At 42.8% G+C, this 14054-nt stretch overlaps 1 protein-coding gene across 2 annotated transcripts; it reads right to left on the bottom strand.

Moving 5' to 3' along the window:
• Nucleotides 1-736: 736 nt before the first annotated feature.
• On the bottom strand, nucleotides 737-4293 carry LOC133395154 (nucleoside diphosphate kinase B-like). Of its 2 annotated transcripts, none has more exons than XM_061663854.1 (5): nucleotides 4187-4293; nucleotides 2594-2723; nucleotides 1319-1420; nucleotides 1112-1224; nucleotides 737-1039 (listed from the first exon to the last, which is right to left on the bottom strand). In XM_061663854.1, the coding sequence occupies exons 2-5, from the start codon at nucleotides 2717-2719 to the stop codon at nucleotides 925-927; spliced, it is 456 nt and encodes a 151-aa protein (XP_061519838.1). In that variant the 5' UTR covers nucleotides 2720-2723; nucleotides 4187-4293; the 3' UTR covers nucleotides 737-924. The 2 variants fall into 2 exon arrangements, with proteins under 2 accessions (XP_061519838.1, XP_061519839.1); XM_061663855.1 differs by lacking the exon at nucleotides 4187-4293 and adding an exon at nucleotides 2827-2906.
• Nucleotides 4294-14054: the final 9761 nt, after the last annotated feature.

Raw genomic sequence — 14054 nt, 5'->3', positions numbered from 1 at the left:
GTAGAGCTGGGGGAGGCATGTTGTGAAGTTGGACTATATTTAGAACTTCTCAACCTCGCACACAAGCTCAGGCTCCTTCCCTGCCAGAGAGGGGACATTCCACATCCCCAGAGCCAGATTCTGTAGCTATGGATTGGACCACAAAGGTCTTCAGCTTTAACCCAGCTCACTATGCGCTTGACCCCTTGGCCCGTCCCACAGGTGGTGAGCCCATGGGAAAAGGAGCTGTAATTTATTTTTTTTTGGTTGTTGCACGTGGTAAACCACCATACCATGTTGACCTAATGACAAATGTGCACAATTTAGACATCACTTCATGACAACCCAGATAAATGAATGTTCCATAAATAGAAGTAAATAATTATATAGATGAAAATGTTGAAAAGCCAAGTCTTTTAAACTGTTCAAAAGAGTAACTCTTGAGTCTCACATTTTAAAACGCTCAAACTAATAGATTGAACAAGGTGGCGCTTTGATCTCTTATTCTATGGCCATAGAGAGCCAATCAAAAATGTTGACTTTCGAAAGAGAAAGTGATATGGAAAAAAATAATAATCTGAGGGCTTGTAACAATTTTTTCCAAATCTAACCAAAATTGTAATCATGGAAATGTTACAGATTACAATTGCATTGTGTAATTCAATTACATAATCTCAATACATGTAATTAGGTACACGCCAACACTGACTACTACAGTTATAAAATACTCATCCCAGCAAGAAATAACAACAAAGAGTCTGCAACATTGACATTTATTTAAAAGTAATAATTGGGCAAGGTCATCCAGCACACAAAATAAATTGAATGTTTTCAAGACAAATTAACCCCAAAAGTAGTCTGAATGTATATGGAAAACGGTTGGTCTGAAATGACTAGTACTTCTGTTGTTGGTAAAATAGACCAAGAGACATTTCAGTACAGTACTCAGTAGAGCCAGCTGGATGCACAGCTCGTGTAGCTGGTCAGCTCTTCTGGTTTGAACCACAGGGCAATCTCCCTTATAGCACTCTCGACTGAGTCACTTCCATGGATGATGTTTCTGTGAACCAAGAAAAGGAAATTGGCACAAGATCCAGAGACCATACCCAAGATGCTGGTAAATGGCACTTACTTGCTGACATCAATGCAGAGGTCTCCTCTGATTGTTCCAGGTTTGGAGTCTGCTGGGTTGGTCTCACCAAGCATTACCCTGCCAGTCTTAACAGCTCCTTTGCCTTCCCACACCTAAAGTTACAAAAACAGAACAAAAAACTATGGCTTATTGCAATTTCCCCCCCTTGAAGTAAAGATTTAGTGGTTAATTATCACAGGGTCTCACCATGGCAACCACTGGACCACTGCTCATGTAATTGACAAGGTGTGGAAAGAATGGACGGTCTTTCAAATCAACATAGTGCTGCATCAGCAGATCCTCCGATGGCTGCAGCAGCAATGCAGAGAATCAGTACATTGAGAAAGTATTCTGACAACACGTAAACCTTTCTTGAATCTACATCTGGTGAATCTTAAAGTGTGGTACAAGAATCACTTCCCAAGTACAGTTCAGTCGTAATTAACTTTAGAGTTCAACATTTAACATTTGCATTTAATGTTTAACTGTTTATTTTTATACCTTTAAGTGTATATTATTACAGTGGCTTACAATAATATATTACTTTAAAAATAAACCCTCTGTCTCGTTTTAGATGAACACTTGGGCCTTATCCACTGCTGTATTTTAATGTTATGATAGTGGTACTTAGGACCAAGTATTTTGGTAAAAAGTAAAGGAGGAGGTTTGAGGAAAAACTGATCTACACCCTACCTCTTCATGTACACATTTACAGTGCCAGTCAATCATTTGGGTACATCTCACTTAAATTAATGAACACTTTTAAAAAAGGCTGACGTCTCGAAGCGAACAACAGAGTGCCATTAGATTTGGAAGGGTGTAATGACATGTCAAACACACAAGGACTCACATTGTCACCCATCCAACAAGGGAATATGAACCAGTGCACAATCCATTCCATTGTCAACACCGCTTATCCTGGTTAGGGTCGCGGGGCGCTGGAGCCTATCCCAGGTGACTTCGGGCGAAAGGCGGACTACACCCTGAACCGGTCGCCAGTCAGTCACAGGGCACATATAGACACGGACAACCATTCGCACTCACATTCACACCGTCACTGAATGGGAACTGATCCCACGCTGCCCGCACCAAAGTCAGGTGAGTGCACCACTACACCATCAGTGACTCAGTGCACAGTCTAACCAGACTAATTTGAGTCTCGCCTGGTTGGCACTGATGCCCAAATTCCACATTAATGACACCAGTGACAACACTGAAGTTAACAAAAACAAAGGTTTAGTGTTGAGTTGGTCTGGAATGATCCGCTATTCAGTTGATTTACACTTAAACCTACTGGCACAAAGAGGGAGGCTCTTGATTTAGATTACCCAAGATCCCAGGGTCAAGAATAGACATGGTTGCTAATCGGCTCACTCTGTCACTCAGCACTACAAAATACTATTCTAAAATCTGCTCAAACTTTTACAAGTCTTACAGGAGAACATAAAACATGTCGAGAGAAAATGAATGACATTTACTTACTTGGAGCATTTTCATGGCAACTGGTTTGAAACCCTTCCTTTCAAATCTTCGAATGACCTCCCCAATAATGCCTCTCTGCACACCATCAGGCTTGATAGCAATAAAGGTGCGCTCCTTCTCTGCCATGACTCTTAAAAACAATAAAAATTAAAAGTTACACACATCATACACATTTGATTAAAAATAGATATCTATATACATCTCCCTATCTATACATCATTACTGTAACTCACATAACGCATTTTGCATAAAAGTGATGGAGCCGGGTAGAGATGACCCTGATCCCATTGTGTAGACCAGGACATGAGCCCCAAGCAGAAGGTCACCCTTCTTGCTACTTTACACTGCCAGCCCTGAAAACCGTCAGCCACACTTTGAGGTCTCCTCAATAAAATGTATACTCACTTAACTTTGTAATAAGTAAAGAATTTCTTTTTACAGTTTTAATATGCAACTTATTTGGGTAAATAATGCACCTTGTAATGGTTAATTTCAAATATTTGCAAGTTTTATTAATAGGATAAATGATGTGGGAGTTTAGACACGTTTTAAATTGACACAGGAACATTGCTGTTCCTGAGAAACAATGCAATGGGTAAACGCTTACAATAAAGCTAAACATTGCTTAATATGTCCGAAAACTGCAATCAATCATCACAAAATTTATGCTGACAGCTCTACCCATGAATGATCACTTCAACCGCTGAAAATATCAAAATGATAAACCCAGTATTAAGAATTGTCCACGTTAAGCAACAAGCTTTTTCTCTATAGTGAGCGCCTATCGATCCCTAATATTGGGGTTATAGTTTTGATATTTTAAGAGGTTTTGATATTTCTAGAGGTTGAAGTAGGCATGAGTCGAGATGTTCACATAAATCTTGGTGAGGATTGATCACAATTTTTGGACATTAAGCCTTTTTACGTTATGCGTTTTAGACTGTCCCTGTGTGCGACCAATAGACTCCTTTTGGGTGTAAGCAACAGTAAAAAATGTACAAAAACAAAATTGGAAAACAAAAAATAAGGGAAATAGAATTAAAACACCTAATACAGCAAATGCTGGCCTACTCCAGATTACCCGAAAGTTGATCTTGCAAATTGTATTTTTTGTCACAATAACAAAATCGTATTTATCATGTGCAAAATTAGATTCAGAATCAGAAAAGCAACAAAAGAAGACATCTGTCAAGGTTTGAACTCTGGCATCTGACAATTGTATTCAGAAATGTACATCAAATAATGACTATGCATGCGTGTATAAAACCCAGTTTTACGACTTGATGATCATTTCAAACATACTGATTGGACTCCCTCAACCTGTCAGCATTTCAGTTCAAGCAAAAGAAAAACCAGTTTCTGGAACTGCTCACGGGATTAACAGGATTGGGAAGAACATGAGCCGTTCATGGGTGGAAAAGTGCCACGGGGCCTTGTTCATACGACGCCACATACTCAGTCCGAGTGTGCATTTACAAGGTTTTACAGGCTTGAAAGGTTTAGCGGCGAAAAATGTATTCATAAAACATTGAATACGGATGACCTACAATGCTTACTAATACAATATCTCGGAATTAAACGCCGCAGTGTTACCTGAATGGGGGTTTGTGAGATTACGGGCTTCACCTACTCCGAAGGAAAACGAAGAGAACAAGCAGCTTCGCTCAGCCGCTCTTTATGCGCAAGGGCGGAGACTCGAACGAGTTGACGCGAATACTGATGACTCACTTCCGGTTTTAGGATTTACGTTATTACTAACAGTAACTACGTACACATGCGCACATTTATCGGGTTACTGACATCGTTCGACCTGTAGTTTTTCCACTTCTCTGTCAAGTCACCATTTACAATCACTGAGTTAAATTCGATTTTGGGTCAAACAATGTCTGCCTCCGAAACATTAGGTGGCGAAAATGCCCCTTTCGGCTTGTTTTGCGAGAAAGTGGTTCGTCCACAGATCTGGAGCGAAGATTTGGGGTACATCTCATCCTCTGTTTACATACTAGCTCCTCCCACCAGAAATTCCATCGAGGGGTCAGGATGTTGACAGAGGAGCGATGCAGGTAGGAATTTTGGGAGAAATAAGACAAGCGTTAATCGATGACGTCAAGTTCAGTGAGACGACCACTAAATGGTCACGTCGTTGCCATGTGACACAAATGAACTGTCTGCCCGGAGAGAACCCACGCAGGCACGGGGAACACATGCAAACTCCACACAGGCGGGGCCGGGGATTGAACCTCTTGAGATGCACCCTCGATATGCCAGCGCGCTGTAGTAGCCCTGCCAAACGACGTGTCTACGTGGCGGCCATGTTGAGAGGGTCGATGTTCCCGTCAAAGGAAATGCATTGACATTGAAATCAAGTCGTAACTTGTTCATTTCTCAACTGTTTTTCCCGAGGTTTACTTTTTGGAAACGCCAAAGTGTGTGCTATCAATGTCAAACTTAAAGAAGGCCAGAGAATATTTGTACCAGGTAAAGGTTATTCCCAGTTCACTTGTTGTGATTATACGGCGTTGCGTGCAATGGTATGCTGCACAATATTCCAGCACCAATATTATTGGGGTCCATACAAATGGGATGCACTGTCATCTTTACCCCTAGTAGCTTTGCGTCGCCGTTGGAACGCAGCCCCAAAAGGGGGGTTACCAATTGATACATTTTTATAAAGATAGAATGCCTGCATATCGAAAAAAAATAGTGTTAGAAATTACTGGCTGCACGTTTACACAACACTGCATACACTTTTGTTTGATACATCCCATTACAGATACACATACAGAGATACTTATAAACATATAATTATACTACACTTAGTCGCACCGACACAACAAACTCAAACCATATCAACATAGGGTGCGTTGTTCACTCCAGGCGTGCTCTCCGCGCCCCGGAACTTTCGGTAACTCAGAGCGTTGGTAGTGTATGTGCCACCCAATACAAGTAAAACTGACACATGCAATATGGCGGATGTACTGACGCATCCCTAGCAATAGCCAACACGTTCAGTAGTAAAGTTCTAGGAAGTGGAATACACTCTGTCTTCGGGTGCTGCGGTCTCGGGGCGCGGTGGGAACATCAGACTGAATTTCCGAACGGACTCCAAACAGTAGGCTGAAGCTACGATTGGTCCGCGACTGCATGACGTCACGACGAGAAGCAGTTTTTGCCATAAAAAAAGCGGACAAGAGCTTTTGTGGTCTCTTTTTCCACGGGCATTATTCTGAACCAACTGGAGGAGAGCCCAGTGCTGAACGTTTTCCAACCTTATTGTTTGACTTTTTATTTTCGAATAAATTGTTAAACCTTTCATCCTATGTGTGAAAAACACGTTAACGCCTCGGGTTATAGTCCCTGGCGGGATACCGGCGTGTTCAGAATCAGAATCAGAATCATCTTTATTTGCCAAGTATGTCCAAAACACACAAGGAATTTGTCTCCGGTAGTTGGAGCCGCTGTAGTACAACAGACATTCAATTTACAGAACACTTTGGAGACATAAAGACATTGACAAAAAACAATTGTGCAAAAAGATGCAGAGTCCTCTAGCACTTAGAGCAGTTCGAATGACTAATATTGCAATAGTCCGGTGCAATGACCATTGTGCAAAGGGCGCTGAGACTTCAAGGAGTATATGCGGTTTAAAGTGACGAGTAGTCCGATAATCTGGGACAATGTTAGTTGTGCAAATGTTACAGATACTCCTCAATCAGTGTGCAAATGGACCAGATGCAACTCTGGCTTGAGTTGAGAGATTGTAATTCCCAGGAACTTGAAGTTCTCGACGGTTGACACAAGGCAGCTGGACAACGTGAGGGGCAGCTGTGGCGAAGGATCCTGAAGTCCACGATCAGCTCCAGGTTGTGTCGGCCGCACCACAGCTCCAGCCGCTCCGCTTCCTGTCGATACGCAGACTCGTCACCGTCCTTGATGAGGCCGATGACAGTGGTGTCATCTGCAAACTTCAGGAGTTTGACAGTCGGGTTCGCTGAGGTGCAGTCGGTCGTGTAGAGAGAGAAGAGCAGCGGAGAGAGGACACAACCTTGGGGCGCCCCAGTGCTGATGCTGCGTGTGGATGAGGTGGCCTCCCCCAGCCTGACCTGCTGTGTCCTGCCCGTCAGAAAGCTGTAAATCCACTGGCAGATGGCAGGTGAGACGCTGAGCTGGAGAAGCTTGGTTGAAAGGAGTTCAGGGATGATGGTGTTGAACGCTGAGCTGAAGTCCACGAACAGGATCCTCGCGTAGGTCCCTGCACTGTCGAGGTGTTCTAGGATGAAGTGCAGTCCCATGTTGACTGCATCATCCGCAGACCTCTTCGGTTGGTAGGCAAACTGCAGGGGGTCCAGCAGGGGACCTGTGACACTCTTGAGGTGGTCCAGCATGAGATGTTCAAAAGACTTCATGACCACAGATGTCAAAGCGACAGGCCTGTAGTCATTCAGACCCGAGATTGCAGGTTTCTTGGGGACTGGAATGATGGTGGAGCGTTTGAAACAGGATGGAACTCCGCAGATTTCCAAAGATCTATTGAAGATCTGAGTGAAGACTGGAGCGAGCTGGTCCGCGCAGACTTTGAGGCAGGATTGGGACACATGGTCCGGGCCTGCCGCTTTGTTAATCTTCTGTTGTTTGAAGATGCGTCTCACATCCTGTTCATGGATGGTTAACGCAGAAGTCAGAGGTGTCATTGTGGTCGCGGGTGCGGCCGGGTGGGTGTGTGGTGTGAAACTGTCCTTTTCAAATCTGCAGTTGAAGGTATTCAAGTCGTTGGCTAGTGTGCTATTGTTCTCAGCTTGGGGGGATCATCGCTTGTTATTATTCAGCGATTGGAATGCATGCCAGACTGATTTAGAGTCGTTTGCGCTAAACTGTTTTTCCAACTTTGCTACATGGTTCCTCTTTGCAATGTCCCGCCTAAAAAGGTTTACAATCCTAAAATTTAGCCGGCCCGCGAATCTTTAAACATTGGCAAATTCTGAAAGGTTGAGATTCCCAAACTACGTGACGACGATATATATACATATACCGTGCCTGCGTGGGTTTTCTCCGGGCACTCCAGTTCCCTCCCACATGCCAAAAACATGCATGGTAGGTTAATTGGAGACTCTAAATTGCCCGTAGGTGTGAATGTGAGTGCGAATGGTTGTTTGTTTATATGTGCCCTGCGATTGGTTGTGTGGTTAATTTTCGTTTGCCTGTGCTTCCGAGTCGTTGGTCTCCCGGGATAACTCCGACTTCCGTCTGGCATGGGGTGAATGAAGACTTCGAGACACTTGGCATTTGGGCTAATTCGATTTATTGAACAAGCCTTAGTGTCTGAGCAGCTGCTTACATTTCCCGAACGACGAAAAAGCCCCCCAAAACCCGGGATCTCCGTTTATCAAGGTTCTAATTCTCTGGGCGTGGAATTAGCCCCCTCCCTGGTTGCATCCGGAAGGATGCTGCTCCTCATGACCATATTTGGAATCGCCCCCGCCAGCTGGTGTCTCTCCGTCTGGTCAATCTTTCTCCCCTGGGCCCTTTGTTGCGATAATGAAAAACAGTTCTCTTTGAAGATCTGGCCCGGTTGTAAACCCCCGACAGGTCTCTGTCAGGGGCAGGACAACCCCAATATACAAATAACTGGGTAAAGGATGTCCTTTGATGTAGAAATACAAAGACAAGACATTTGGTGTGAATACAGGTCTCCAACCATTTGTCCTTCCCAAAGGAACTCTGATTGTGTTACTATTAAAATATACTACAGTTGGCAACCAGTTCAGGGTGTGCCTGCCTCCTTGCTGGAGGTAGCTGGGATAGGCTCCACCACTCCCGCGACCCTTGTGAACCCCTTGGAACAAAGGTCCTCGAACCCTTTTTACGGACATGTGTGAAAAATCACAGAAAGGGGAGGGGTGTGCCAACCCTCCCCCGTACCAACCTGGGCCAAATGCCCTCGTCAGAGAATTACTGAATCAGGCTACAAATAAAACAATAACAGCAAATCAACTGGTGGCAATACATATCAAGTGTCCTAGAGACTTGGGATGATATAAAGGTAGAAAAAGAGCAAGTGTTATTTTTACAGCTCTCGTGTTTGAATTAGAGGAATGAAACAAAACTGAGAAAGTAAGAAAATAAGAGGAAATTGAGGAAAGTGAAATACGATTAGCAGATAAGTTGAACAGAAAAGTAGACGGAAGTGGATTTAAGAAAAGAAAAGAAAAAGGCAAGTGCAGGAGGAGGACAGCAAAGACTGCGAAGAAGAAAAGAAAAGGTTACGATAACTAGGGATATTGAAGGTTCAATATTTAAAAATATTTATACACATAGTAAATGGGGGATAATTTTGAGCTGATGGGAAATATTACGAATGTGCAGTTGTAGGATAAGGAAAAGATGGGAATATTCTTCCTCCTATTTAAATGGTTGTAATGTAAATTGTCTTGGAGTTGAACCAGATAACCGTGTTTGTCTACAACCCCAATGCCAATGAAGCTGGGACGTTGTGTTAAACATAAATAAAAACAGAATACAATGATTTGCAAATCATGTTCAACCTATGTTTAATTGAATACACTACAAAGACAAGATATATAATGTTCAAACTGATAAACTTGATTGTTTTTAGCAAATAATCATCCATCCATCCATCCATTTTCAACACCGCTTATCCTGGTTAGGGTTGCAGGACGCTGGAGCCTATCCCAGCTGACTTCGGGCGAAAGGCGGACTACACCCTGAACTGGTCGCCAGTCAGTTGCAGGGCACATATAGACACGGACAACCATTCGCACTCACATTCACACGGTCACTGAGTGGGAACTGAACCCACGCTGCCTGCACCAAAGTCAGGCGAGTGTACCACCACACCATCAGTGACTGCAAATAATCATTAACTTCGAATTTTATGGCTGCAACACGTTCCAAAAAAGCTGGGACAGGGTCATGTTTACCACTGTGTTACATCACCTTTTCTTTTAACAACATTCAATAAACGTTTGGGAACTGAGGACACTAGTTGAAGCTTTGTAGGTGGAATTCTTTCCCATTCTTGCTTTATGGACAGCTTCAGCTACAGTCCGGGGTCTCCGTTGTTGTATTTTACGCTTTATAATGCGCCACACATTTTCAATGCGAGACAGGTCTGGACTGCAGGCAGGCCAGTCTAGTACCTGCACTCTTTTACTACGAAGCCACGCTGTTGTAACACGTGCAGAATGTGGTTTGGCATTGTCTTGCTGAAATATGCAGCGGGCGTCCATGAAAAAGACGTTGATTGGATGGCAGCTTATGTTTCTCCAAAACCTGTATTTACCTTTCAGCATTAATGGTGCCTTCACAGATGTGTAAGTTACCCATGCCACTGGCACGAACACAGCCCCATACCATCACAGATGCTGGCCTTTGAACTTTGGGTCCATAACAGTCCGGATGGTTCTTTTCTTCTATGCCCCGGAGGACACAACGTCCACAATTTCCAAAAACAATTTAAAATGTGGACTCGTTGGACCACAGAACACTTTTCCACTTTGCATCAGTCCATCTTAGATGAGCTTGGGCCCAGAGAAGTCGGCGGTGTTTCTGGGTGTTGTTGATAAATAGCTTTTGCTTTGCATAGTCAAGTTTTAAGTTGCACTTACGGATGTAGCGCCAAACTGTATTTGCTGACATTGGTTTTCTGAAGTGTTCCTGAGCCCATGTGATGATATCCTTTACACATTGATGTCGGTTTTTGATGTAGTTATGGATCAAAGGTCACAGGCATTCAATGTTGGTTTTTGGCCTTGCCGCTTAAATGCAGGGATTTCTCCAGATTCTCTGAACCCTTTGATGATATTATGGATCGTAGATGATGAAATCCCTAAATTCCTTGCAATTGTACGTTGAAGAACATTGTCCTTAAACTGTTGGACTATTTTCTCACGCACTTGTTCACAAAGAGGTGAACCTCGCCCCATCTTTGCTTGTGAATGACTGAGTGTTAAATAAACGGCGCTGGCCCTTTCAAATTATGATAAACCATTCATTCAAATGGTAGATTGTAAAAGCTATTACATGACCTCCGTACTTACACAACAATACGGTGATAAGCTAATACCAATAGCTTATTTTTCAACTAAATAAGACAGCGTGACGTGTGCATTACCGTATTGTGTCAGAGCAGTTGTGGCAGCGTCAATGGCAGTGGAGAGCAGTTCCACAATTGTGTTATTTCATCCATTAACTCTTAAGGTCCCACATACAGAGTCTGCTCTCCTATTGCAAACCAATATGGCATTTTTATCACCTGCAAGACATTTGTCTTGCATGGCCATCTTGCTGTCACAACCACATTTGACTGTTGAGCGATGCACAACCTTAAATCCAGCCACACTAATACCCTTACCTGATGAAGGCACACAGCATGATTGTCAGGAATTGGCTGAACAGGCTGCTGAATTCGTAGCATTAACCGAGGCATGCAAACTAATGATACATAAATATGTTACAATCTATACTGATAGCCAATATGCGTATTCCACAGCAAGAACGCAATTATTGGGAAAAACAAGGTGCAAAACTACAAAATGAAATTTACATTAGCACAGAAGGGAAACAAATACTTCCAAAAAAAACCTATTCAAATGGGCTGCTATATTGAGCCATGGTGTGTCACATGTCTCAACCGGAGGGATGGTGGCACAGATACATCGACACTTTACAGCCCTAAAAAATAGCAGAAAGAAACACGTGGGTTCATTTAACACACTGTAAAAGAGTCATTTCAGATGAGTACTCAAATAGGGAAGGTGAGGAAAAGTCTGATAACGGAGCAGGAGCAGATGTGTAGATTCTGAAAACGCTTGCTGGTCAGTGAAGAAAAAAGACACCAACCCGTTTAGTGAGAACTCAGCAGAATGGCACACCCGCGCTGGTTATGAGATTCGATAGGTTGTTACGTAGCAACTTTGGCTACTGTGGTGTTGGTTTTGTTTATGTGGTATATGGGACGTCCCACCCTGAATGATACCAACTGAGAGGTGTAAATCATGGGATTCTATATATCCCATAACAAAAGCAGACAATCACAAACCAATGTTTTCTACTTTAGTAGCACCGAGTAATTTTACTTGTATAAACATGATTAGTAAAGGCAAGAAATTAGGACCACTGAACGACACACAGTGTAAAGTAACCTTAAAAGTAGGACCAAAGGTTATGCCAGTATCACGGAGCGACATCTGGTGGTGGTGTGGAGATGATAGACTGTTTGATAGATTACCTAAAGATGTATCTGGATTGTGCACTATTGATCACTTTGATATGCATGTGTCAGTATACCCTATGCCTGTTTAAGATTTAATGGAAAAAGCACCAATGTTGTTGTCAAATCTAGAACATAGACAAAAAAGAGATTTATCCTGGCAGGAGCAAAATAATCCAACATACATCGACGCCATAGGTGTTCCTCGTGGGGTTCCTAGTCAATAAAGATTAGCTGACCAAGTTGCAGGAGGATTTGAGTCCCTCATATGCTGGTGGTGTACGATTAATAAAAATATTGATAGCATAAACTATATCCACTTCAATGTACAGAGATTAGAAATTGGACTCAGAGTGGGTTGGAAGCTGTGCATGAGCAGTTCAAGGCTACCTCTTTAAAGACGTTCCAAAACCGCATAGCTGTCGACATGCTCCTCGCAAGAGAGGGAGGTGTTTGGTATGTTTGGAGAACAATGTATATACATTCCAAACAATACTGCTTCAGATGGCAGCTTGAGCAGAGCCATCGATGGTCTACGGACCTTCAATCACAAGATGAAGGAACACTCTGGTGTAGACACCTCCTTGTGGGACAGCTGGATGGACGTTTTTGGTAAATACAAAAACCTAATTTCATCAATATTGATATCAATTGCTGTTTTTGCAGCCATTCTGACATTGTGTGGATGTTGTTGTATCCCATGCATTCGGGCTTTAATCAGTAGATTAATCACCACAGCAATTACCCCCATGGAGAACCGTATGGAGCAGATGTATCCTTTACTGGTTGTTGATAATGACGATGATGATGATGATTTTGCTTTACCTGATTTGTTTCTTGATCCAGGTGATTACGATGTTTAAACTACAGCATTCATGTATGACAAGTTTACTCTGAGTATAAATGTATTTGTTTCATAAAAATGATTCTACAGTTAAAAATATAAATGAAGTGACTGTAAGATGATATGAGAATTTGTGCAAATACATGATAAACAGGAGGGAAATGTTAAATAAATTGGACAAAGTTATCATTTATTTGCTGGCTTGCATTGGTATTGTGGATGATTATGATGGTTGCTTGCTGACCGTGAGGGAGAGGAAGATGTCTCACCTTCAAGAAAATGACTCAGCAGGAATCAACAGAGAAAGGGCGCCTTGACCAAGGACACGTAGCCAGGTGTTAATCTCATATCTTCACCTTGAAACCCTCCCCTTAGTATGTTATGTCTTGTAACTTAGTATGTTATGTCTTGTAACTTAGATACCTCCCTATTTCAAATAAATACAGGAGCAACGGGGGAGATCTTTTAGAGCGTGATAGGAGACTGTAACTGAACAATCTCCCACACGTCCTCCTCATGAGCTAAAAGAAACCAGCGTCTTCATTCCTTTGTGTCTATTTTTTATAGGTGTTGGGTGAGATAGAACCAACACTGAGCAATTCAGGAAAGCTCCTTTTATACCCAATCATGGCACCCACCTGTTCCCAATTAGCCTGTTCACCTGTGGGATGTTCCAAACAGGTGTTTGATGAGCATTCCTCAACTTTCTTAGTCTTTTTTTGCCACCTGTCCCAGCTTTTTTGGAACGTGTTGCAGCTAATCTTTGTGCCCGAGAATCGGCTTCATGAGTTGCAGGCAGCGGTCCTGTGCAGAAAACCTTCAACAGATGTCATTTTGCCAAATGGTAAGGCCCACTGTTGCATGCTGCAGGTGGATGCGCAGGAGGGTCTGGTTGAGACCGAGACTGGTGCTGTGATATGGTGAGGTGAGTTAACCAATTTTGACGAGTTTTCACTAAAAACACATGCTGACAAGTGGGTACCATGGATTTTTAATCTCCGGTCATACATGCCATCACACGACCCTGCGCACTGCACGTATAATTACTTATATGTGCCCTGACTGGCACATAACAACAGGGGGCGACATACACATACATATCAACCATGTGGTAACGTCATTCCTGAACAGCAAAATATTCACACTCTCACCCAAAAGACATCTAAAACTCACGGAGATGCTAAGACAAGCCAACCTACATTTCTCAACAAATGACAAGCTAACCTAGCAGGCTTACTAGGAGTCCATGATGACAAGGTACACAATTGTGAAGTAGCCATGGAAGAAGAATTGGTACAAACAATCGGAGTATAAAGCACACCACAGGAAACCCAGACATGACATTGTTTAAAGACGGGCACAGTCATCTTGACCGAAACATGGGACAT

The sequence above is a fragment of the Phycodurus eques genome, chromosome 19 (genome assembly GCF_024500275.1).
Source record: "Phycodurus eques isolate BA_2022a chromosome 19, UOR_Pequ_1.1, whole genome shotgun sequence".
NCBI classification, from domain to species: Eukaryota; Metazoa; Chordata; class Actinopteri; order Syngnathiformes; family Syngnathidae; genus Phycodurus; species Phycodurus eques.
Note: the sequence above shows the minus strand (reverse complement) of the source record. Positions and strands in the feature narration are given on the sequence as shown.

Coding starts and splice junctions, on each gene's coding strand:
- LOC133395154 (XM_061663854.1), bottom strand. CDS start 2,719: ATGGCAGAGAAGGAGCGCACCTTTATTGCTATCAAGCCTGATGGTGTG. Junction 1,421..2,593: donor TTGCCATGAAAATGCTCCAA/GTAAGTAAATGT, acceptor TTGCTGCTGCAG/CCATCGGAGGATCTGCTGAT. Junction 1,040..1,111: donor CTCTGCATTGATGTCAGCAA/GTAAGTGCCATT, acceptor CTTGGTTCACAG/AAACATCATCCATGGAAGTG.